A 25,466-nucleotide genomic window follows, 5' to 3' on the forward strand; every position below is an offset into this window, starting at 1 on the left:
GTCCATCAGCTGTCTCTCAGGAGGTGGGGAGAATGTTTCATCATAAATCCATTGGAATTCATGTGAGTGGGTGATTGTGTTGACCAATCACTAATTCTTTCAAAGTTGATTATCTTTACAATTGTTATTATGTAGATTTGTCTCTGTTCTGTTCACTGCACTTTACATCAGTTTTACAAGTTTTTCAAGGTCTGTCTGAAACCATTTTCACCATTTCTTATAACACAATAGTGTTCCATCACATTTGTATACCCAAACTTGTTCAGCCATTTCCCAATTCAGGTTCCAATTCTTTTCTACCATACGAAAAAGAGCTGCCATATTTTTTTTTTTTTGTAAACATGAGTCCCTTTTCTCTCTCTAATCATGGCTATAGACATTGTAACAGTATTGCTGGGTCAAAGAGTATGCATAATTTTGTAGCTTTTTGGGCATAGTTCCAGATCTTCTACAGAATTGTTGGACCTGTTCACAGCTCCACCAACAGTGCATTAATGTGCCTATTTTCCCACAACCCCTCCAGCATTTGTCATTTTCCTTTTCTGTCATATTAGCCAATTAGAAGGGTATGGGGTGGTATCTCAGAGGTTCTTTTAATTTTCATTTTTTCTAATGATTAGTGATTTAGAGCATTTAGGCCATAGTTTCCAACATACGTATTTTTTAAAAGAGATAAAATAAAATAGTGATGCATTGAGAAAACAAGAAAAGCAAGAGAATCAGCAAATCATTTACTGTATCTCAAAACAAATCTTGAGTGAAAAATTAATGAACAAAGACAACTGAAAAACAGAAAAGTTGATCAGATAATGAAAACTAAAGTTTTTTTAAAAGAACAATTAAATAGGTAGTTTTTTTAAAGAGATAAGAAAGTCAAATTACTAAAATGTAAAGAAAAATACCAATGGGATCATTGACTACAAAGTAATTAGAAATAAAGAAAAAAATCAGAAAATATAATGCCCAGTTATATACCAGCAAAGCTAAAAGTATAATTAAGTGGATGAGCATTTACCAAATAGGTATGCTGATTTTTTTTATTTAATTATTAGTTATGTCATTTTATTTTTTTAAAATTTATTTATTTATTTTTAGTTTACCACACACGGTTCTACATAATTTTGAGTTCCAGATTTTCTCCCCTCCCTCCCCCCTCCCTCCCCAAGACAGCATGGAATCTCATATAACTACCATGTATAACTTCGCATTGAATTAATTTATACACTAGTCAAGTTGTGGAGAAGAATTATGACCAATGGAATGAATCATGAGAAAGAAGAGACAGAACCAAAAAACAAAACAAAAAAAAACAACCAAAAACAAAAACAAAAGAGAAGAAAAAAGGCAAGCATGAGGTGCGCCTCAATCTGTATTCAAACTTCACAGTTCTTTCTCTGGATGAAGATCGCATTCTCCATCGTGAGTCCCCTGGAGTTGTCCTTGCACCTTACGTTGCTGAGAAGAGCGAAGTGTGTCAGGGTTGGTGCTCACGGAATCCATATATCTGTGGTTGTGTACAATGTTCTCATGGCTCTGCTCCGCTCACTCAGCATTATGTCATGTAGGTTTTTCCAGGTTGTTACGAAGTCCGTATCATCCCCATTTCTTATGGCACAATAGTATTCCATTACCTTCATATACCACAGCTTGTTCAGCCATTCCCCAATTGATGGGCATCCCTTTGATTTCCAATTCTTGGCTACCACAAAAAGAGCTGCTATAAATATCCATGTACATATGGGTCCTTTTCCCTCTTGTGTGATTTCTTTGGGATACAACCCTAGAAGTGGTATTGCTGGGTCAAAGGGTATGAACATTTTTATAGCCCTTTGGGCATAGTTCCAAATTACTCTCCAAAATGGCTGGATCAGCTCACAACTCCACCAGCAATGTAACAATGTTCCAATCTCCCCACATCCTCTCCAGCATTTATCGTTTTCCTGTTTTGTTATTTTAGCCAATCTGACAGGAGAGATGTGGTATCTAAGAGTTGTTTTGATTTGCATTTCTCTAATCAATAGTGATCCAGAGCATTTTTTCATATGCCTATAGATAGCTTTAATTTCTTCCTCTGAAAACTGCCTGTTCATATCCTTTGACTGTTTCTCAATTGGGGAATGGCTTGTGTTCCTATATATTTGGCTCAGTTCCCTGTATATTTTAGAAATGAGGCCTTTATCAGAGATACTAGTTGCAAAGATTTTCTCCCAATTTTCTGCTTCCCTCCTAATTTTTGTTGCATTGGCTTTTTTTGTACAAAAACATTTCAATTTGACATAATCAAAATTATCCATTTTGCATTTTGTAATGCTCTCTATCTCTTGTTGGGTCATGAATTCTTTTCTTTTCCATAAATCTGATACATAGACTATTCCTTGCTCTCCCAAATTGCTTGTAGTATTGGCCTTTACTCCTAAATCATGAACCCATTTTGACTTTATTTTGGTACATGGTGTAAGATATTGGTCTATGCCCAGTTTCTGTCCTACCATTTTCCAATTTTCCCAATAGTTTTTGTGAAATAATGAATTATTAGCCCAGAAGCTGGCCTCTTTGGGTTTATCAAAGAGTAGATTGCTAAACTTGTTGATTTCTCCTACTTGTGTACCTTTCCTATTCCACTGATCCACACCCCTGATTCTTAACCAGTAACAGGCAGTTTTGATGACTGCTGCTCTGTAGTACAGTTCAATATCTGGTATCGCTAGGCCACCTTCTCTAGCATTTCTTTTCATTAATATTAATGAATTTTGTTATTATTTTTATTGTTATTATTTTGTCCAGCTCAGTAAAATAATTTTTTGGTAGTTTGATTGGTATGGCACTGAATAGATAGATTAATTTAGGTAAAATTGTCATTTTTATTATATTAGCTCGGCCTAACCATGAGCAACTGATATTTTTCCATTTATTTAGATCTAATTTTATTCACGTGAAAAGTGTGTCGTAGTTATGTTCATATAGGCCCTGGGTTTGTCTTGGCAAATAGACTCCCAAATATTTTATAGTGTCTACAGTAACTTTGAATGGAATTTCTCTTTCTATCTCTTGCTGTAGGGCTTTGTCAGTAATGTATAGGAATGCTGAGAATTTATGTGGGTTTATTTTATATCCTGTAACTCTGCTTAAGTTGTTTATTATTTCAAGTAGTTTTTTACTTGATTCTCTAGGATTCTCTAAATAAATCATCATATCATCTGCAAAAAGTGATAATTTAGTTTCTTCTTCTCCTATTCTAATTCCTTCCATTTCTTTTTCTTCTCTTAATGCTACAGCTAACGTTTCTAGTACCAAATTGAATAATAGAGGTGATAATAGACATCATTGTTTCACCTCTGATCTTATTGGGAATGCATCTAGCTTATCCCCATTACAAATAATGCTTATTGATGGTTTTAGGTAGGTGCTATTTATAATTTTAAGGAAGGTTCCACTTATTCCTATGCTTTCTAGTGTTTTTAATAGGAATGGGTGTTGTACTTTGTCAAAGGCTTTTTCTGCATCTATTGAGATGATCATATGGTTTCTGCTGGTTTTTTTGTTGATATGGTCAATTATGGTAAGAGTTTTCCTAATATTGAACCAGCCTTGCATTCCATGAATAAATCCTACCTGGTCATAGTGTATTATTCTCATGATGAGTTGCTGCAATCTTTTTGCTAATATTTTATTTAAAATTTTTGCATCAATATTCATTAGAGAAATTGGCCTATAATTTTCTTTCTCTGTTTTGACTCTCCCTGGTTTGGGTATTAGTACCATATTTGTGTCATAAAAAGAATTTGGTAGGACTCCTTCTTCACCTATTTTCCCAAATAGTGTATAAAGTATAGGAATTAGTTGTTCTTTAAATGTTTGATAGAATTCACATGTAAAACCATCTGGCCCTGGAGATTTTTTCCTAGGGAGTTCATTGATGGCATGCTCAATTTCTTTTTCTGAGATGGGGTTATTAAGAAATTTCACTTCCTTTTCTGTTAGCCTGGGTAGTTTATGTTTTTGTAGATATTCATCCATATCTCTAAGGTTGTCAAATTTATGGGCATACAGTTGGGCAAAATAATTCCTAATTATTGTTTTGATTTCCTCTTCATTAGAGGTGAACTCACCCTTTTCATTTCTGATATTGGTAATTTGATTTAATTCTTTCTTTTTTTTAATCAAATTGGCCAAAGGTTTATCAATTTTATTGGTTTTTTTCATAAAACCAGCTCTTTGTTTTATTTATTAATTCAATAGTTTTCTCGGTTTCCATTTTATTAATCTCTCCTTTGATTTTCAGTATTTCTAATTTGGTATTTAATAGGGGGTTTTCAATTTGCTCTTTTTCTAGTTTTTTCAGCTGTATGCCCAGATCATTGATCTCCTTTTTCCCTATTTTATTCATGTAGGCATTTAGGGATATAAAACTTCCCCTAAGAACTGCTTTTGCTGCATCCCATAAGTTTTGGTATGTTGTTTCATTATTGTCATTCTCTTGAATGAAGTTATTAATTGTTTCTCTGATTTGTTCTTTGGCCCACTCATTCTTTAGAATTAAATTGTTTAGTTTCCAATTACTTTTTAGCTTATTTTTCCATGGCTCTTTATTAAAAGTGATTCTTATTGCATCATGATCTGAAAAGGATGCTTTGACTACTTCTGCTTTTCTGCACTGGATTGTGAAGTTTTTATGCCCTAGTACATGGTCAATTTTTGAGTATGTGCCATGTACTTTTGAGAAGAAAGTATATTCCTTTTTATCCCCATTCAGTTTTTTCCAGAGGTCTATCATATGTGCCTTTTCTAAAATTCTGTTTACCTCCTTAACTTTTTTCTTATTTATTTTGAGGTTAGATTTATCAAGTTCAGAAAGGGGGAGGTTGAGGTCTCCCAATATTATAGTTTTGCTGTCTATTTCTTCCTGTAACTCCCTTAACCTCTCCTCTAAGAATTTGTATGCCTTACCACTTGGTGCATATATGTTAAGCAATGATATTGCTTCATTGTTTATGGTGTCTTTTAGCATGATATAATGTCCTTCCTTATCTCTTTTAATTAAATCTATCTTTACTTTTGCTTTGTCTGAGATTAGGATTGCTACACCTGCTTTTTTAACTTTAGCTGACGCACAATATATTTTACTCCAGCCTTTTACCTTTACCCTATGTGTATCTCCCTGTTTCAAATGGGTTTCTTGTAAACAGCATATTGTAGGATTATGGTTTTTAATCCATTCTGCTATCTGCTTCTGTTTTATGAGAATGTTCATCCCCTGCACATTCAGAGTTATGATTTCTATCTGTGTCTTTTTCTCCATCTCAATTCTCCCTGTTTATGCTTTTGTTTCTCCCTTTCCCCTTCTCCTCCTCGACAAAGTTTTGCTTTTGACTGCTGCCTTCCTCAGTTTACCCTCCCTCTTTATTCCCCTCCCTTATCTTACCGTTTCCCACTTGTTACTTCTCCTCTCCCTTCTGACCACCCCTCTCCCTTTTTTCCTCCCTTCCCCTCCTACTTCCCATAGGACAAGTTAGATTTCTAAGCTTTTCAGGGTATGTTATTCCCTTCTTGAACTAGATCAGATGACAGTAAAGCTCAAATACTGCTCTTCTCCCTCCCTTCTTGCCCTCTACTATAATATGTTTTTGTGCCACTTCATTTGGTGTAATTTACCCTTTTCTACTACCTCCTTACCGCTTCTCTCATAGCCCTTCCTTTATATCTCTTACTTATATTTTATATCTTTTCATCAGTTATTTTATACAGGAAATCACAACCTATGTATATTCCTTTCAACTGTCATAATAGCTGTACCATTCTCAAGACTGACATATATGTGTATATATATATATATATATATATATATATATATATATATATATATATATATATATAATGAAGGAAATGGAAAGTTGAAGATATAGTCACATATAGATATCACATGTGAATATGTGATTTTGTTTCCAGGAAAGGTTTCAAATCCTGCCTTTGATGTTTACTTCATATGTCATCCTGGGCAATTAATCAAATATATATATATAAAACATACATAAGATGATATAATCCCACATAAAGATGTAAACAATCTGTCCTTATTGGTTAATAAGGATTGGGGGGTTTTTCCCCCTGGTTACCCTTTTATGTCTCTCTTGAGTTTTGTATTTGGAGATCAAATTTTCCGTTGAGTTCTGACCTTTTCATCAGGAAGGTCTGGAATTCCCTTATTTCATTGAATGTCCATCGCCTTGCCTGGATAATTATGCTTAGTTTTGCTGGGTAGTTGATCCTTGGTTGTAGTCTAGCTCCTTTGCCCTTCCCAATATCATATTCCAATTTCTCCTGTCTTTTATTGTGGAAGCTGAGAGATCTTGTGTGATCCTGACTGTAGTTCCACAATATTTGAATTGCTTCTTTTTGGCTGCTTGCAGTATTTTCTTCTTGAGTTTACAGTTCTGAAATTTGGCTATAATATTTCTTGGTGTTTTCAGTTTGGGATCTCTTTCAGGGGGTGATCGATGAATTCTTTCAATGACTATTTTGCCCTCTGGTTCTAGGACCTCTGGGCAGTTGTCTTTGATAATTTCTTCGAAGATACTGTCAATGCTCTTTTTTCATCGTGGATTTCTGGTAGACAAATAACTCTTAAATTGTTTCTCCTGGATTTATTTTCCAGGTCAGTTGTTTTGCCAATCAGATATTTCACATTATTTTCTATTTTTTCATTCTTTACATTTTGTTTTACTACTTCTTGGTGCCTCATAGATTCTTTAGCTTCCACTTGCTCAACTCTAATTTCAATGAGTTAGTGTTTTCATTTCATTTTGCTTTTGAGTCTCCTTTTCCAATTGGTTGATTTTGCCTCTCAGGGTGTGATTTTCTCTCTCTAGATTCTGTATCTCCATAGCCATTTCGCCAATCTTATGCTTTAGGGAGTTTTCCATTTTTTCCATGTTTTCTTTTACCTCCCTAATTTGGTTTTTAAAATCCTCCTTTAGCTCTTCCAGCAATGCTTTTTGGGCTGAAGACCACTTCACATTACCTTTTGAGGTATCAGACATGTCTATAGTGTCATTACCATCCTCTTCCGTATTGGTATTTTGATCCTGCCTGTCTCCATAAAAAGAATCTATTGTCCTCAGTTTTTTTGTGTTCTTCTTCATGTTTGTTGTTTTGCCTTTTCCTGGCTTTTCAACAAGTTTCTGTCTATGGGGCTCAGGACTCTCTGTCCCAGCTTTCTTATTCTGGGGATTGTGAGACTAGAATTATAACCTTCAATTTCCTGAGGTGTGGGGAGGGGTCTGGCTCCCTGACTTCTCACTCCCTATGGGTGCTCTCCAGCACTTGCTTTTCAGCAATGGTCTCAGCTGTTTGTTGTTTGAGCTGATCTCTGGCACTTCCCCTGGGGGAGCAAGATTACGTCTGGACTCCTGGAGTTGACCCCTGCTGGCTCTGCCCCTCTGGGACTAATGAGCTTCTACTATTTGTCCTGTGAGGCCCCACTACTTTCTCCTCTGTTTCAGCTTTCTTTTTTCCCCCCGAGGAATTCTCTGGGTGAGGGATTAGAGCCGTTTACCTGGCCATTGTGTCTTCCAGAAGTTCAAGAAGCCGAGTTACTGGGCTGCAAGCGTCAGGAGTTGGTATTTTCCCGGCCGGTGGTGTTGCACTGCCTCTCTCGCCCCCACAGACTGCGGTCCTGTGTTGGGAGTCCTGGGGATCTCCACCGGTTTTGGGCGCCCAGCTTTCTCCCAGCCTGTCTCCCACGTGGATTTCCTGGCCGCCGCTTCAGCCTTGGTCTGGAGCGGCTCCGCCCCGAGCACTCTCCGAGCCTACAGGTTCTTGCCTCCAGCCTTGCAGACTCTCCCGGCTCGGAAATTTGCCCCACGCAGACTGCTTGCGGTTTCTGACTCTCTCAAATCTGCTCCAATTCACTTTTTTATAGGAATCTGACAGACTTTGTGAGAGAGTTCTGGTAAGACGCTGCCTTCATGAGGCCATCTTGGCTCTGCCCCCCTAGGATATGTTGATTTTAAAAAATAGGAACAAAGGAATATGTAATAAGCACAATCCATAAAACATAAATAATGGTTTTCATCAAGAGGAATGAAATAAGGTACAAGCATACCCCTAAAGTGGGTAAGGGAATCTAAGTCAAATGGAATTCTAAGGCATTCACTCTTTGCTTTTCTGTTTTTTTTTTATTTTATTTTTGGTTAAGAAAAAAAGAAATAAGTAACTTTTTCAGTCTATGTCTATGAAATCAAGTATAACCATGATACCCACAGCATGGAGGAAAAAAGTCAAGAGAGGAAACTATAGACCTAAGTATCCCTAACTAATACAAAATACCAACAAGCATATCAACAAAGAGGCTAAATTAATCTAGACTCATATTTCAGTCTGGCCATATACTATACCAGGAATGTAAAGCTAAATAACATCAGGAAAAACCTGTTTGTCTGTTTGCTTTTTATCAGACCTGTAATTTCACTGGTATAGGAAACCTGAGTGAGGAAATTCCAGGTATCAGTGAAGATTTGTAAATGTGGCCTGGAAAATGAGAGGTTAAAGGATTTGCCCAGGGTCATAAGCTAGTATGTGTCAGAGGTGTGATTTGATTCTTGATTCTAAGGCCAACTCTTTATCCATTATACCAGACTTCTCTTATTGAAGAGCTATAAATATAACACAGCATATGAATAATAAACATAATCAAATCACATTGTCATTGAACACAGAATGGCCTTTATTTATATCAAGCAGCAAGCACTGATTACGGTCGCAGAATATAGCCATGCTTTTTTCTCCTTCTCTAAATATTGTCTACTATCATTCCTTGCTAACAGGGGGTCCTGTAGAAATGTTTCTTGATTAAATGTACAGAGAGCTCTGAGTCCTGTCCCCTGCCGCCAGAGGAAGGGCTTCTAGTCAAACCCTCTGCTCATGGATTAGACACTGGGAGCCAAACACATCTCAGACCTTAATTATTTTCCATTCCAGTACATTACAGGGAACCCAGAGCAAATTAAACATTTGCTGATCTGTCAATTGTGGGCAAGGATTGTTTTGTGAAATGATCAAAGACAAATCTGGATGCTCATGGTCATCTAAAAAAGTCTCTGTTTATTCATTTTCTCACAGTATCCCAATAGTTGCTTAGAGATGTCTCCTCTAACTGATAAGGAAAGCTCCTGTTTAGTATGATAAGGATAGAATATCTATCTATCTATCTATCCATCCATCCATCCACCCACCCATCTATCCATCTATTTACCTATCCAGCCATCTATCTGTCTGTCCATCTGTCTGTCTGTCTAATCTATCTATCTCCTATCTATCCATCCTATCTGTTCATCCATTCATCTATCTATCTATCTATCTATCTATCTATCTATCTATCTATCTATCCATTTTTAGAGAGAAGCCATACTTTGATGGAGAGAAGATTGAAGAAGAGACAGAAGCCTCCAACTCCAGTACAGGTTTTATTAGTTAGGAATGCTGTAACTACCAGTTAGTTCACTCCCCTCTTTGGACCTCATCTAAACAATGAAAGTGCTGCACTACATGATCTTTCAGGGCCTCTCAGTGCTAAGAGGCTATGAATTTTCCAAATTATGTAAAGTGTTTTTTAGAGGATTGTTAAATTGTGGTGTAAAGAGCATACCAAGTGGTTAACAGAAGGGGTACTTTTGTAGTGCTGGGAATGAAACAAATATAGTGAATTAGCCAGTACAGAATCTTAGCATAGGAAGGAGTTTTAGAAATCATCATGTACCACCCTGACCAAGACAGGACTCTCCATCTAAAGGCCCTTGTGTTTTTTTTTAAATAGATGAATCGTTATTTAATTTGATTAAAAAATAAAGAAAACCAAACTATCAATATTGAAATGGAAAAAAGTAACTTCATGACCAAGGAAGAAGAAATAAATTATTATAAATTGTTTTGCTCAATTGTATGCCAATAAAATGACTAACCAAATGAAATGAATATTTACAAAAATATAAAATGCCCAGATTAACAAAATAAAAAAATAGAAAATATAAATAACCCAATCCTAGAACAAAAAACTGAACAAGATATAAATGAATTCCCAAGGGGGAAAACACAGGGCCAGATGGGTTTTGAAGCAAATTCTAGCAAACATTTAAAGTTCAATTAATTCCAGTACTATAAAAGCTGTTTGGAAAAAAATAAGAAAAGAATGGGTCCTACCAAATTCCTTCTGTTATACAAAGACAGTCTTGATCCCTAGAACAGGGAAAGCCAAAACAGAGAAATAAAACTATAGACTGACATTGCTATTAAATGTGGTGCAAAAATTCTGAGTAAAATATTAGCAAGGAGACGACCTTAACATATCTCAATGGTTACAAATATGACCACACTAGATTTATACCAATAATGGAAATGCTTCAATATTAGGAAAAACTAGAAGTCTATTTGACCATAGTGAAAACAATAAAAATTAACAGATGCATAGATAGTTTTTGACAAGATACCATTCCTGTTAAAAATATCAGAAAGCATAGAAATAAATGGATTTTTTACTTTTGAACCAGCAATACAATTCCTGGGTGTATACTCATAAGAGATCAAAGAAAGAGGAGAAAAAAAACATGGAAAAATTGTAGCATCTCTTTTTGCAGTAGAAAAGAATTACAAACCATTAATTGGGGGAATGGCTGAATAAGCATATTAATATGATGGAATGCTCTTATGTTATAAGAAATAATGAAGGGGATGATTTCCGAGACATTTGGGAAGACATAGCAAAGTGAATAGAAACTGAAGGGCATTTTATGCAGTAACAATAATGTTGGAAAAACAAACAACTTTGAAAGACTTAGGAACTGTGACTAATGTGATGACCAAACATGACTCCAGTGATCAATGATGAAGTATGCTACTTACCTCTTGACAGAAAGGTGAGAGACTCAGAGGGAAGACTGAGGTATACACACATGAACAGAGAAAGAGACATTCCCCTCTCCTACCCTCCACTTGCACATGGCCAATGTATGAATCTGGTTTGCTTGACTACACATTTGTAACAGGGATTTTGTTTTTTCTTGTTTTCTCAGTTGGGGGTGAGGGGGAGCATAAGAGATCAAAAACAGATTTTCGTTGATTGGAAAACAAAATACAGCATCATACGGAAAAGAGAAAGTTTCACAGTAGGATGATCCTAGAACATTTCTAATGACACATAGGAAAATCCAAGGCAGCATCATGGAACCTGCTATCCAGAGATGGGTAGGCAGCCAACTAAAGTGTTACTGGTCATTTCTGTTTTTATAGATGTGATGTTTGCTTGTGATATTTTGTCTCAAGCCAACATTAGATGGAATCAGACAACAGTCTCAGTGTATACTTATCTCCACCAAACCATAGACCTGGAAGGAATCTTGAATCTAGCCCAGGACTCAGACTGGGGCTTGTGTCTTGTGTCTGGGTCTCATTCTCTCCACACTCCATTTCTCTTTAGGGTCACAGTAGTACCAGAATCTATGTTAATCGTATCAGTCAATTTTACCAATTATAGAATGGGTTAGAGAGAAACTGGCAACTTGGTCACTGGGGCAGTGATACTTTAAAAAAAATCGGATGGATTGGGAATAATCACTTTGTGTTTCTCACAGAAAGGAGATACTTGGTAGTACTTTTTGGATTGAATAGAACTGAACTGAATTGACAGCTTGAAACTGGGATAGTCTTTACTTGTCCAATGGCTACTTCGCTCTACCTCTCTCTGCTCTTCCCAAGGCAGTAAAGTTCTCTTATGTTCTTCATCCATGTGAGCAGGAAGAAGGACATGGGAAAATGGTAAGAGTCTGCATTAAATAGAAATTAGGTGAGTGGATTAGTCCGTGATTAATCATCAAAGATTTATTAAGCATCTACTATGTGTCAGGCACTGTGCTAAGCATTAAGGACATAAAAGAGGGAAAAGCCAGTCTCTGCCCTCAAGAAACTTATAATCAAATAGGGAAGCGATGGCCAAATGCACACATATAAAAGCAAACTATATACAGATTAACAGGGAATAACTAACAGAAATTAAGAGGGGTGGGGAAGGCTTCCTGTAGGGGGTGAGAATTTAGCTGGAACTTAAAGAAAGCTAGGGGGGTCAGTAGTCAGAGCAGAGGAGGGAGAGGATTGCAGCTAAAGGAGGACAGCCAGGGAGAATGCCTGGAGCTAAGAGATGGAAGGGCTTGTGGGAGGAACAGTCAGGAAGCTGGAGTACCTGGAGGGGAGTAAAATATAAGAAGACTGGAAAGGTAGGACAGGCAAGGGATTTTTATGCCAAGCAGAGGATTTTGTATTTGATTCTGGAGGCAATAGGGAGTCACTGGAGTTTATTGAGTAGGGGAGTAACATGATCTGACCTGCATTTTAGGAAAATCACTTTAGTGGCTGAGTGGAGGATGGACTGGAGTTTGAAGAAAATCAAGGCAGGCAGACCACTCCCCACCCCCTACCTTAGCTATGGCACCTCAAGTGTGAGGTGACAAGGGCTTGCACCAGAGCAGTGGCAGTGCCAGATGAGATAAGAGTGCATGTTGGAGAGATGTTACAAAGATGAAATCAACAGGCCTTGCCAGCTGCTTGGAGGCTGAGAGATGGTGAAGAAGCTGGGCTAGCTTCTAGCCTGAGGGATTGGGAGAATGGTACTGCCCTCTACAGTAATGGGAAATGTAGGAGGGCAGAGTGTCTGGGGGCAAGGATAACAAATTCCATTTTAGACATATTTAGTGTAATATTTCTGCTGGACATCCAGTTGGAGATGTCCGGAAGGTAGTTGGAGATGCAAGATTATGGATCAGCAGAGAGACAGGAACAGGTAGATTTGGAGAATCACTGGCATAAAGATGGTGGTTAAAACCACAGGAGCTGATGAGATCACCAACTGAAGCAGTTTAGAGGGTAAAGAGAAGAGGTCTCAGGACAGAATCCTGAGGGACATCTATAGTTAGAAGGCATGATCTGGAGAGGATCCAGCAAAGGAAACAGAAATCCTATGTGTTAGGAGGAAAATCAGGAGAGACGGTATCCTGGAAACATAGAGATGAGAGAGTATCAAGGAGAAAAGAATGCTCAGCAGCATCAAAGGATCCAGAGAAGTGAGGAGAATGAGGATTTGTTAAGCATCTACCATGTGCCTACTATGTGAGAAAAGGTCATTTGACTTGGCAACTAGGAGATCATTAGCAACTTTATAGAGAGTTTGGGGGGAAATGATAAGGTTGGAAGCCAGATTGGAAGGGGACATTGTTCATCCTTCATTTAAAAAAATTATTTTTGGGGGGCGAGAGGGGAAGGAGGCAGGGCAATTGAGGTTAAGTGTCTTGCCCAAAGTCACACAGCTAGTATGTCAAGTGTCTGAGACTGGATTTGAACTCAGGTCCTCCTGACTCCAGGGCCAGTGCTCTACTCACTGTGCCACCCAGCTGCCTCCCATCCTTCATTTTAGAACAGGACCAATGACATCACGGATGAAGTCTTGACTTGTGTGTGAATTGGTTTTAAGTGAGGCAGAGCCATGCAAAGTTGTCAGCCTCACTCTCTCTTCCAGGGTCACTGAAGTCCAGGGGCATGACAAAAGTCAGGATGACTGGCAGTGGCCCAGGATGCAGTGGGTGACCTTGGCATCTTCCATGTCTGACCAAGCTCTAAGTGCTCCATGCTCCATAGCTCCTGCTTCAGTCTCCTTCAAGGCCACTGGAACACATTGTTCTCATTTGCCCATTCTGCCGGGGGAAGTTTTCACTTACTTGTTCAGGGAGGACCAGCCCTTCTGGTGTGAGGGCTGCTAAATCCACTTTTGGTGTACACCTTCATCTGACTCTTACCTGTGGCTCCAAGAAGCTGTAGCAGGTGCAGAGGCCACACTCTGGTCAAACCATCTTGGGAGGTGGGCCAAACCAGATTGGGTTGAAGGTAACTGGCAGGCTGGAAACTCATCAGTAATTTAGGGGCATAACTACCCCAAAGTATACGAAGAGTGTAAGGGATTAAGAAGAGGGTGAAAGAAGTGGAAGCATGGATTGTAGATAGCCTTTTGGAGGAGTTTAGCCACAAAGAACAGAAGACGTACAGGACAATCATCAGTGGGGATGGCAGTATCAAGTGAGCATGTTTTTAGCATGGAGACACACAGGCATATTTGCAGATGGTAGGAAATGAGCCAGTAGATGAGGAGAGATTTACAATAGTGTAATAGTGGGGCTGACGGAGGGGACAATCTGGTGGAGGAGGTGGGATGGAATGGGTTCACTTCTACAAGCAGAGGGGCAAGCCTTGGTAGGCAGTGAGACCACTTCATCATTTGGTGCTCCAAATACAACTGCAGTTGAAATATTGACTGCAGGATCTAGAAAATAAAAACACAAGCATGTGCATCCACCACATTTGTCTGGTGGGGTTTTTTGGTGAATGGATCCCTTGCTCAGAATGTCATCACAAGAGCAAACTGAAATTTCTTACTGATCAGAATTACATGCTGTTTCCCAAGGCTGTCTAGGTATAAATCCAAAATGGCCATGGGCCCCACCCCTGCATTGCTCTCTTTCCCCATCTCTTCTTCTTTAGATCCCTGGCTCCTCTCAAGGCTCAGCTCAAGTGCCATTAGGGGGAAGGGAAGATAATAAACATTTGTTAAGCACCCACTATGTACCAGGCACTGTACTAAGAGCTTTTACACATAGGCCTGTCCTGATGCCCAGAGTTGTTAATGTTCTCCTCCCATATTCTTTTGCAGATAAGTATTTTACGTATGATTTCCTTTGTGCATTCTTTGTTTTCTCTTAGCTAAGCCTCACCCACTCCAAGCAGAATTTTGGTTCCCTGAGGTAATGGGTTGTTATTTACTTTTTTCCCTTTGTACTCCTAGGCCCAGTATAGCACCTTGTATGTAGCACGTGCTTTAGAAATGCTCACGCAGTCAGATTTTAAAGGTATATCTGGATGATTTAATAGCAAAAAAATCCCCAAACAAAACAAAAAACAACAACAAAACAAAAACAAAATCAAAAACCTAACACACCTTTGACCTAATTATGGATGATGGTCAGGACATATATTGTTCAGGCCTATAAGACTGATTTTGAAGAAGAATATGGAAGTTAGAAGCAAGTTCCAAAGTTCTTCGGGCTTGGAGAAATTCTAAATCAATCATAAGTTTGGATAGATAGGGAAACCTGCTGAAGCGAGGTCATGAGCAGGCACCAGATAGTGAGAATGGCCTTGGTCACTGGTAGAGTGCCACTGTGGCCCATGTGAGAAGGGTAAAAGAGATCAGACACAGATCTTCCTTGTGCTGAAGTTAATTTTAGTATCATACAGTGTGCCAGCCAATAAATCTTCTTAGGGCAATCAACTGTCGGCAGCTCATCTACCAGCACGCTATTGTGAGAACAACCCTGGGGATGTAGCGGTTTGAGAGAGATGAGTGATTAGGAGGAGAGGCACCTTATAACTCATAGGCAGGCCTCATCAATCACACCGCTGCAATTTCTCACACACTGATTGCATGCCTAATGCTAGTACCCTCTTATCTGCACATCCACTGATGTAGAGCCCAGACTCAAGGAGTCATGGAAATATAAAACCCAAAGATTAGCATGGCTCCCACATCTCCGGAATGCCAGAGATGTTTCTGCTATAGCAGAGTCACAAAATCTCTTGACTGTGTTTGATCTCAAATAGAAAATAGTGGGTAAAGAATTACTGTTAGGTTGTATCTTTTGGAAAAATAGAAACATTTACATTAGACTTTTTGACTGTTGGTTTAAAACCGCCTGTGACAAAATATAAATATTAATTACTCTAAAACCCTGACTGCTGATAAACTCAGAAGGAAAATGATCTTTTCTAGCATGGTGCTTGGCACATAGATAATACTGAAAAATGAGTTTTCATTCATTCATTCATTCATTCATTCGTTCATTCATTCGTTCATTCGTTCATTCATTTGTTCATTTGTTCATTCAACAGCAGGCCAGCTTTTATGCCCAGGGAGTATATCTAGGTGCATGTATTTTTCAGAATCACACACAAGTTGACAAGAGAAGACTGTCTTCTCCATAAGTACCATCCTTGACCTTATATTGTTCCCTCACCAAGATTAAGGTGTAGATTTTTGAAAGAGACAAGATATGTACTTATGGTTGAGACCTGAGGGCGTGCATATGGGAAGAGGGTGGGGTCTGAAACACCAAGGCTAGCAAAGATGCCTGCAGTGCTGAGGAATTTAAAATTTGCTTTTCTGTCTTCTGTTTCATTATTCACCGAGAAGAGAGTCTTGACCATCATTTTCATAAGTGTTATTGGAGACTTGGCAGACTGAGTGTTTAAAAGATTTTGCATCTGTGAGAAAAGAGCTATACATAAAATGTGTGATTGTCTCAGGACCACTGTCTGTGAATTCTTTCCACTAGGACTCACTTGGAGGGGTCACATTAACCTACCTCTCTTCCCCCTGTAACCAGAATGGACTTTGTTTTCTTTGAATGACTCAGCTTACCTCATTGAGCTTCCCTGGACACTGGGGCTTGCTCTTCCGGGGCAGGAAGCCCCGGAATCAGGAATCAGAGAACTTCCTGTGTGATGAGTCATGGGGCTGGCTGAGGGGAGGTGTGTTAACCTGGTCTACGCTAGGGGGAGGGGCCAAGTCAAGAACCAATCGGCCCTGGTCGTTCAGGTGGTGCTTGATGATGTCAAAAACTCTATAAGAGGGGAGAGGACAGCTTGAAGATCCTCTCTCTTCCTTTTCCGGTTGGAGCCAGAGATGCCTACAGCCAAAGCTGAGCTGCCAGTAGCAGAGCTGACTGGAGGCCAGTGGGTAATCTTTTTACCGTAGAGGGGAAGCATGTATACGATTTTGCCTTATACCATCTCGCTTCTCTGTGGCCTCCTGGTTACCCTTGTGAGGCAGACTTATTGGGCCTGGAAGCTTTTGGTGAAAATATCAAAATGGGGATGCTGGTTTGTGGGCTTGTTACTGTGGAGTGTAAATACATGCTTTAGTTCTCCTGCCTTCTGCCTAGAGAATTCCTTGTATCCTGCGGTTCCAGACCTTTTAGGCACATATGAGATTCTCTTTGAAATCATAAATTCTGCCTTCCTAATATACCCCCATAACTGACAGGGTCAACATAGCTCATAATCTCTCCCCAGCTCCCTCTGTCAGCACAGTTTTCTCATGTTGCTATGGACAGAACGCTGGGGAATAGGCTTCTAGCAACCTCATCCACCAGCCTCACCAGGAAAGTAGAAGGACCATGTGGGCTTCCCTCATGATTCTGTGAGAGGTGAATGCTGGGAAGGATCAAAGGAGGAAGGGAGGAAGGGGAGCTTCTTCAGGGCATGATGGTAAAGGTAGATTAAGAAGCAGAGAATGAAGACAATGAAATATAGTGAGATATATAGTGATAAAAATTCCCAAAGTAGGAAAGGCAGAATTTAGAATAGTTAGATAAATTGAGTCAGGTTTTATTGGTCCTAGGCATGAGTACAACTGATATCTGCCAACTGGAACCTTAGAGAAAAGGGAAGACAGTCTAGACAGGTAGGCTAGAGATAGAATAGGGGCATATTCTGAGAAGACCAGAAAAAGTTAAACACATGAGTGCATGAAACAAATGTATGAGCCACAATGAAGGAATGATCATGTGAGCCAAAGGGACATAGAAATCGAGTATCAAATGAGCCCTATGGGGCACAGGCTGACAATGGACTGGCAATCTTGACATACCCCTCCTCCTCCTGCCAAGTTAGTGAATCCTTTTCAGCTCAACTTGCAAGTGGCAGCCATGGCCCCTTCCTACTAGGGATGCCATGAAGGATGAGGATGATAACAGTTAAGGAAGAATGAGAATCAATCTTTATCGACACTTTCAATACAAGTATCATCCTGGATTGAGGCTAAGGGAAGAGAACACATGTGGGAAATGGAATACATGTGGGAATTTGGCCAGAGGAGAATAAGATGAGTCAACTGCCAGTTACATCCCATTTAGGATCATTCAGATATGATGGTTTGCAGGTTGTTTATGGGTAGATATAGGCTAGAGATGGGGCTAAAGGAGCCATTGGATTACCACATGCCATCAGTACACATAACTAGTGTGAAGAATAGGACACAGTATTGTCTGTTGTCTAAAAATACAGAGTGGGGGGGGGGGATAAAGAATTGTGTGCAGTCTTCATAAAGAAAGGGGGCATAACTGTGTAAGTAGAACAAAAGACGAAATAGAAAAAAAAACATTCAGAGAAATGTGTGTGTGTGCATGTGTGCATGCATGTGTGCCTGTGTGTATGTATGTGTGTGTGTATATGGAAACACTAAGGAAACAACAGTGCCAGGCTTACTGTAGAAGGTACTTGGAAACCAAAAAAGGAAGAAGAGTACAAGAAAGGAGAAGTCAAAGAAAACTGATGGAAGAGGAAGAAGCAAAATGTGAGTAATCCAAGGGGAAAATAATAGAGAGTATTCAAAAGAATGCATGCAGAATATAAAACCACACAGATACAGTGATAGCATAATTTAAAATCAGAATATGTAACATAAAGAGCAGAGTAACAGAAATAGAACAAGATCTATCCCATCAAGCTCCAAGAGAAAAGAAACAGAATTGATATCTTAGGGCCAGGAATAAGACATGATTTATCTTTGTATTTCTAGTGTCCAGATTGTGCTATGTATAGAGGAGGCACTTAAAAACAGCTGCTGGATTGCACTGAATTGTATAAATATAAAGAATGTTGCTTGTGAACTGCCTTGGCTTACTGTCCTTCATACTGATCCACCTAGGCAAGGAAAATTAAAGAAGTAAGCTTTGATGATATAAACAGCACAGATATTGGAACAAGATATATTGTAGTTTATGGATGTCACCTGGAGTGCATATGTTGGGGAGGTATTCACAAATTAATATACTTGCTCCCTGAGGGGGGAAGATCTATTTAAAGACATAGAGAACAAGTCAGATTGGGTCTCAATGGGACCGAATTATGTCGATCATACCGACATAATTTCACAGAATAATCTATGGTACTTGGTATTGTAAATCAGTAAGCTACTATTGAGCATAAACTATTTTGTGACAAGGATTATGCTTGGCCCAGGGGATACACTGGTGAAAACAGGAATCCATCTCCTTAAAGTGCACATGTTCAGCCCCAGGGTGCACAATACATACCAAGAACGTAAGTACCCAGAGAATACAGTGTAACACTGAGAGGGAGACAGTGGTTTTTGGGGAGAATAAGAGAGGCCTTGTGTTGGAGGAAGCACTAGGTTGTACTTTGATGGAAACTTGGAATCCTAGAAGGCAAAGGTGACGGAATGGGGCATTCTGCATGTATTTTAGAGTAGGATGCCATGCTGGTTGTGATGCTCATCATAGAGTTCATAGGACACAAGACAGAAATAACACTGATTGTGGCACAGAGCATGCTTTGCCAGATAAGCCAGGCTCAGTGGAGGATAGAACAGTCAGCCCAGAACCTTCTGTTAAAGTCACACCAGATGCATTAAAGTAAAGCTTTCTGCTCCAGCTGATTGGTTTGGACAAAAACAGTTATTGTCCACCTCTAAAACCTGGGCACTGTCTATATAACACCCAAAATCATGTGGGTGCACCTGTCTGCATCTGTGTGTGTGCTTAAAAAAAGATTTCCATGTGAGGAAATTCAATTCTTTGTTACATGTGCCAATACTTTAGTAAATGGCAACAATCTTTCTCTCTTTTCTCCCTGGTCTTTGAATTCCCGTACTTGGGAGGCAAACTGAAGAGTGTAGACCCTATGCAAGAACATGGCGGTCTAACTGGTGAGCCTATAAACCCAAGAGAGTGTGAACAGAGGGTGTTCTCACTGGTGGGATTTGCTAATGGTAGCACTACAAGGGATTCTGTTAGCATGTTCACACCCAGAAGCTGCTTTGTTGGGGATGAGGGAGGAAGTGTGGCAGGAGAAACTTTCTCTTTATTCATTGATTTTTAGGATATAAGCTATATAAGCTCCTGGGTAGCAGGGATTTATTTCACTCTTTGGACTTGTCTCCCCAGCAAGTAAGGTAGTACCTGGCACATAGTAGGTGCTTAATCAGTATTTATTGGTTAATTGTTGATTTTTAAATATTAATTATCTTCAGTGTCTCTTGTAGAAAAAGGATGCCCATTAAAGCTCCAAACATATTCTACCATGATAAGACTCACTAATTTGCTCATTGCAATGTACTTGGAAGAAGTTGTGTACCTGGAATCAGTCTGGACCTCACATCTCCCTCTCTTTTGGTGATTCTTAGCTCTGATGTCCTCAGTCACACATTCCCATGCTTAGGGCAGTCCATGGCTAAGCTTAAGTAGGTCCTTAATTAATAGTTACTGACTGACTGATTGACACAGCTAGTCCCTAACAATACAAGAAGAAGGAAGGACCACTCATTTCCTCTCTAAAACGTGGATTTTGTCCAGCTGAGACACATGGAGCTTTTCCAGTGTTATACTTTCAGCTAAAGGCAATCCAACACAATTGAATGCAACACACATTTTTTTAATCACCCATGACATGCAAGGCACCATGCTATCAGAAAACTACTGCACATATTAGAAGATCTAAGGAAAGTTATCTTTGCTATTAAAAGCAACAAAACCCAAGTTAGCAAATGATTCTAACTACCTGTGAGAGGAAGGCATAGCTGTGACTGCATACATACCTTTCGGGAACGGATTTCTTTCACATACAATGGAAGTAGAAATTCAGATATACCTTCAAGTCGGATTCCTTCCTTGGTGACTCTCAGATTCCCCATCCCATCCTATAAGCAATGAAATATATTGCACTTTTAGCGATGACCACAGAATGAACATCCATCAACATAATTGCATGATAATGGAAAGAAAGCATGGAGCTCAGATCATTCAGGACAGGATTAAGAGGAAAGAACAAATCCATTGAATGCAAAATTGGGCATATTTCACATAGAGGAGAGTTCCAGGGGAAAGTACACAGGATCAGTGGGCCCAGGCTATTTGCCAGTTTCCATCAAGGATACAGCTATGTGACTATAGAAAAATCAGGTAATCAAATTGCTACCCAAGTAAATGATGGGATTAAAAAAAGAGCATCATATCTAAAATGTAGACTTTATCTTTTATGTAGGTAGCTATGTGGTAAGGGGGATAGAACATTAGACTTGTAGTCAAGAAGATGTGCAGTGAAATTCTGCCTCCAAAATTTACTATCTGTGTAACCCTGGACAGCTCACCGTTGTCCTCGGTTTACTTGTCTGTAAAATTAAGGTTTGGATTTGATTGTATCTAAGTTTCTTTCTAGTTCTAAATCTATGATCCACTCATCCTATGAGTGTTATGTGGGAGGAACAACAAGAGATCTAATTTGGCTGGACCAAAGACCATATGGAGAAGAGTAGCAAAGAATAAGGATAGACATAGTCAATCAGTCAGTCCATCAATATTTGTAAAGCATCTACTATGTACTGTTGAAGCCAGACTGTGAAGGGCTTTAAATGTCAAGCTAAGTATTCTGTATTTGATCCTAAAAGTAACAGAGAATCACTGGAGTTTAGTGAGTGGGGGAGTGACATAGATCTTTGCTTTAAGAATATCACTTTGGCAGATGTGAGGAGGATAGAAGAGAGAGAGAAAGAAAGAGAGAGAGGGCAAGGGGGGAGGGCAGAAGGGAAAGACAGAGAAGAAAAGAGAAAAGTAGAGTAGAGGCGAGAAGAGAAAAAGAAAGGAAAGAGATTTCAGGCTGGTAGAAAAATCAGGAGGCTTGTACAATTTGTTGTTGTTTAGTCATGTTAGTTGTGTTTTACTCTTCGTGAATTCATTGGGGTATTCTTGGCACAAATACTAGAGTGGTTTACCATTTCCTTTTCCAGCTCATTTTATAGATGAGGACACTGAAGCAAACAGTTTGGGGATTCACCCAGGGTCACAGAGCTAATAAGTTTCTGAGGCTGGACTTGAATTCAGGGCTTCCTGACTCCAGGCCCAGTGCTCTATCCACTGTAGCACCTAGTTGTCCATGTGTAACAACCCAGACAAATAGGCCTTGAACTAGGGTTATATTTGAGTAGAGAGAAGAGAATAGATAAAAAAATGCTACTGAAGTAGGATCCCCAAGAGTTGCAATAGAATGGATATGTGGCATGTGTGAGGGATGATTCAAGGGTAAATGCTAAACTGTCAAGCTGCAAGACTGAAAGGATGGTGGTGCCCTTGACAAAGGTAGAGAAGCATAAAAAGGGGGGATAGACTTAGGGAAAATAATGAGTCATATTTTAGATATACTGAATTTAAGAATCCTACAGGACATCCAGTTCAAAATGCCCAATGTTGGAGATGAAGGACTGGAGTTTTCAAGAGAGACTAGAGCTGGAAAAAGAATCCTGCAGTCATCTGTACAGAGACTGTGATTGAGTCCATGAAGCTGATGATGACTAAAGACAGAAGGCATGTCTAGAGTCCCAGGAGGTTGTGAGACATAGAGAAGGGAAGAAAAGGGAACTCCTGGCAAATGGCTTCTCTTTTCTCAGGAAAGTACAAGGTGAGGTTCTCTGGTGAGTGTCTGGGGAGGCTTTGGTGGGAGCACTTGAGGAGAGAAGACAGAGTTTGCCATAAACTTGGTGGGCAATGGCAGAGCCTTTAATTAGGAAGGTGCATCAGTTGGTGTGGGGCTGAAATGTCTCCTCCCTGAGGGTTACCTAATCGGGCACATGAAACCCAAACAGTTCTCAGTATCTGATTACTTTGAATGCCTAAAGATGTGTGTTGTGGGGTTGCCATGGAAATGTCTCATCTTTGACCACTTTCACCCTCCTCTCTATTTCTATCTCTGGCACTGCACATAATAATAACATGTCCCCTAATGACAGAGCTAGGTGGTTTGCAAAGCCGCCTCCTAACCACCTCCCTGTGGAAGTGATGGCAGGATGGTGTCATTTTTCATCTTTGGCAGGTGAGGAAGCTCTGGCTTAGAGAACAGAAGGGGCATGCCTAAAGTCACCTAGCAACTAAGAGGCAGGAGATTTGATCATGACTCTCTGGAGAATCACAGAAAAGCAGAACAAAAGTTGATTTTGAACAAAAGTCTTTTTATAGGATGGGTTTAATGCTTCCAAAATCACAAAAGTGGTAATTCGGACATGTATCAAGTTATTCAGTAGATTCAGGACCTTTCTAAGCCACGGGGGCACAAACTTACCAGTATCCTTCCTACATTAAGGAGTGCAAAGCTGAACTCCATCCTCCAGAGGCCATCTGACCAAGGCCCAGGCAAGGGAATCTTTACCTCGTTTATCAAGGGACACCTATGCCCTTCCTAATCCAGCCTAAGATCCCACTAGCTTCAGGGGCTTCTGATTCAAAGTCAGCTTATGGCTCACTCAACACTCTCATCTTTTTTTATTTTTTGGTATAAATGCTGTGAAATCACACCTCCATTCTGGGCTTGTGAAATGGCTTTTTTTTTTAAACCAAAGGTAAAAGTTTGCATTTGGTCCAAGAGAATTTCATTTAGCTACCTTTTGGATGATTGTGACCTCAGGAGTATAATTGGATTCCCTGCTCCCCTCACCCCCCCACCCCTACCCCTTTGCATTTTACTCTCAGGGAATCTGTGAACAAGAGAAGAGAATGAAGGCAGGCTGCAGACCCTCAAGTTGGCCTGAAATGAGGGGTCACAAGACTAAAGACCCAGATTTCTGAAATGTTTCAAAATGGACAAAGAAGCAACAGGGTTCCCAGAATCATAGCTAGAGAGCAGAATGACACAAGGTCATCTGGTTCCCCACTCTCCTTTTCAAATGGGGTTATTCAAATTCCTGAGTTGACATTTAGTTAATTTAGGCCTATTCGTTTCTGCAAATGTTTATCGATTTCACATATTTTTGGCTTCTGATCAGACAAAATGATTTCCAATAATTTCCTTTGTTTCCTCTTCATCTGCTGTTGATTCTCCCTTTTTGTTCTTAAATTGGGGAAATGCTTTTTTTTTTTTACAAATCAAATTAGCTAATGCTTTATTCCATTCTATTTTAATATTTGTTTTAAAAAGAAGCTTTTAGTTTTCTTTATAAATTCCATTTTCTATTTTAATTTTCACTTTCTTTTATTTCTTTTTTGATTTGTAGAATTTCTCATTTTGTGTTTCATTAGGTTTTTGATTTGATACTTGCAATATATATATATATATATATATATATATATATATATATATATATACATATATGCATATTTCTCAGTTGCACATCCAATGAATTGTTGATGGCAATGATTAGAAATATAACATTTTCCCTCAGGATTATTTCAGCTAAATCTCAAAAGTTTTGCCATATTATTTCTCTATTGTCATTTTCTAAAATAAAATTAACTAATGTTTTTGTGGTTTGTTCTTTCACCTATAGATTTAGAAAAAATGTTGAGGACTAGAAAAACAGCATACGAATACTGGCTTACACTAAAACAAGGGAATTCTACCAGGAATTATAACTACTATAGATGGTTTGGTCTTTTTAATAAGCATTCACTTTTAATGTTGTAGTACCAACATTGCCCTAATTGTGTCCCCTTCTGACCTTTCTTGTCTCTTCTGAGAATTTTAAAATGTTTAATTGGCCGCTTTCCCTTTCCTTTTTTCCCATTATCATGAACACTCCAAATTCCCATCGCCACCCTGTAAAAGCCCTGCCTTATAACCCAAATAGAATCAAGCAAAATTGATTTCTGATGTAATGATCATGTCTGGAAGAGCATGCTTCATTCTGAACCAATAGTCTATCATTTCTCCACCAAGAGGTGGGTCATAGGCTTCATCCTCTGTCTTCTGGGGCTGTTGGCCATTGCACTGACCAGAATTCTTGAAGTTTTTGATGTTGTTTTCCTTTATAATATCTGGGCCATTGTCCTCCTGGTGCTGCTCATTTCACTCTGCGTTGGTTCATACAAACATTCTAAGGTTTCTCTGAATCGATCTGTTTCATTAGTTTTGGCATAATAACCATCGTACGTATGTACTGTGATTTGCTTGGCCATTCCACAATTGATAAGCATTCCTTTACTTCCAGTTCATTCATGTAACAAAAAGTGCTCTAGAGATAGAATTTTATGGATATGAGGAATATGAGTCCCTTGTCCCTTTCTTTGTCATATACGCCCAGTAGTTTTATCTTTGACTCGAAGAATATGCATGATTTAGCGGCTTCCTGTTACCTGCAGGATCAAATATAAATGCCTCTGGCATTTAAAACCCTTTATAAGCTGGTCTTCTATCTCTCCAATCTTCTTATACGTTATTCTCCTCCATTCACTCTGTGATTCAATGGGGCCTCCTCGTTGTTCCTCACACACTCCTCCGTTTCCTAATTCTGTGCCTTTTCACTAGGCTGCTCTCCATGTCTGGGATGCTCTCCACCCCTTACTTCTATCTCAGTTCCTTGGACTTCCTTGAAAGCACTT

The 25,466-nt window shown here is 39.2% G+C and overlaps 1 protein-coding gene across 1 annotated transcript in view; it reads right to left on the minus strand.

The window, feature by feature from the left end:
• Positions 1 to 25,466, minus strand: part of SGCZ (sarcoglycan zeta) — a 144,585-nt gene that overhangs the window by 44,843 nt on the left and 74,276 nt on the right. Inside the window, exon 3 of the mRNA XM_036764592.1 lies at positions 20,702 to 20,803. Within this exon, the coding sequence (XP_036620487.1) occupies positions 20,702 to 20,803 (102 nt within the window). The remainder of the gene's footprint in view (positions 1 to 20,701; positions 20,804 to 25,466) is intronic.

This window comes from Trichosurus vulpecula, chromosome 6, assembly GCF_011100635.1.
Source record: "Trichosurus vulpecula isolate mTriVul1 chromosome 6, mTriVul1.pri, whole genome shotgun sequence".
Taxonomy (NCBI): domain Eukaryota; kingdom Metazoa; phylum Chordata; class Mammalia; order Diprotodontia; family Phalangeridae; genus Trichosurus; species Trichosurus vulpecula.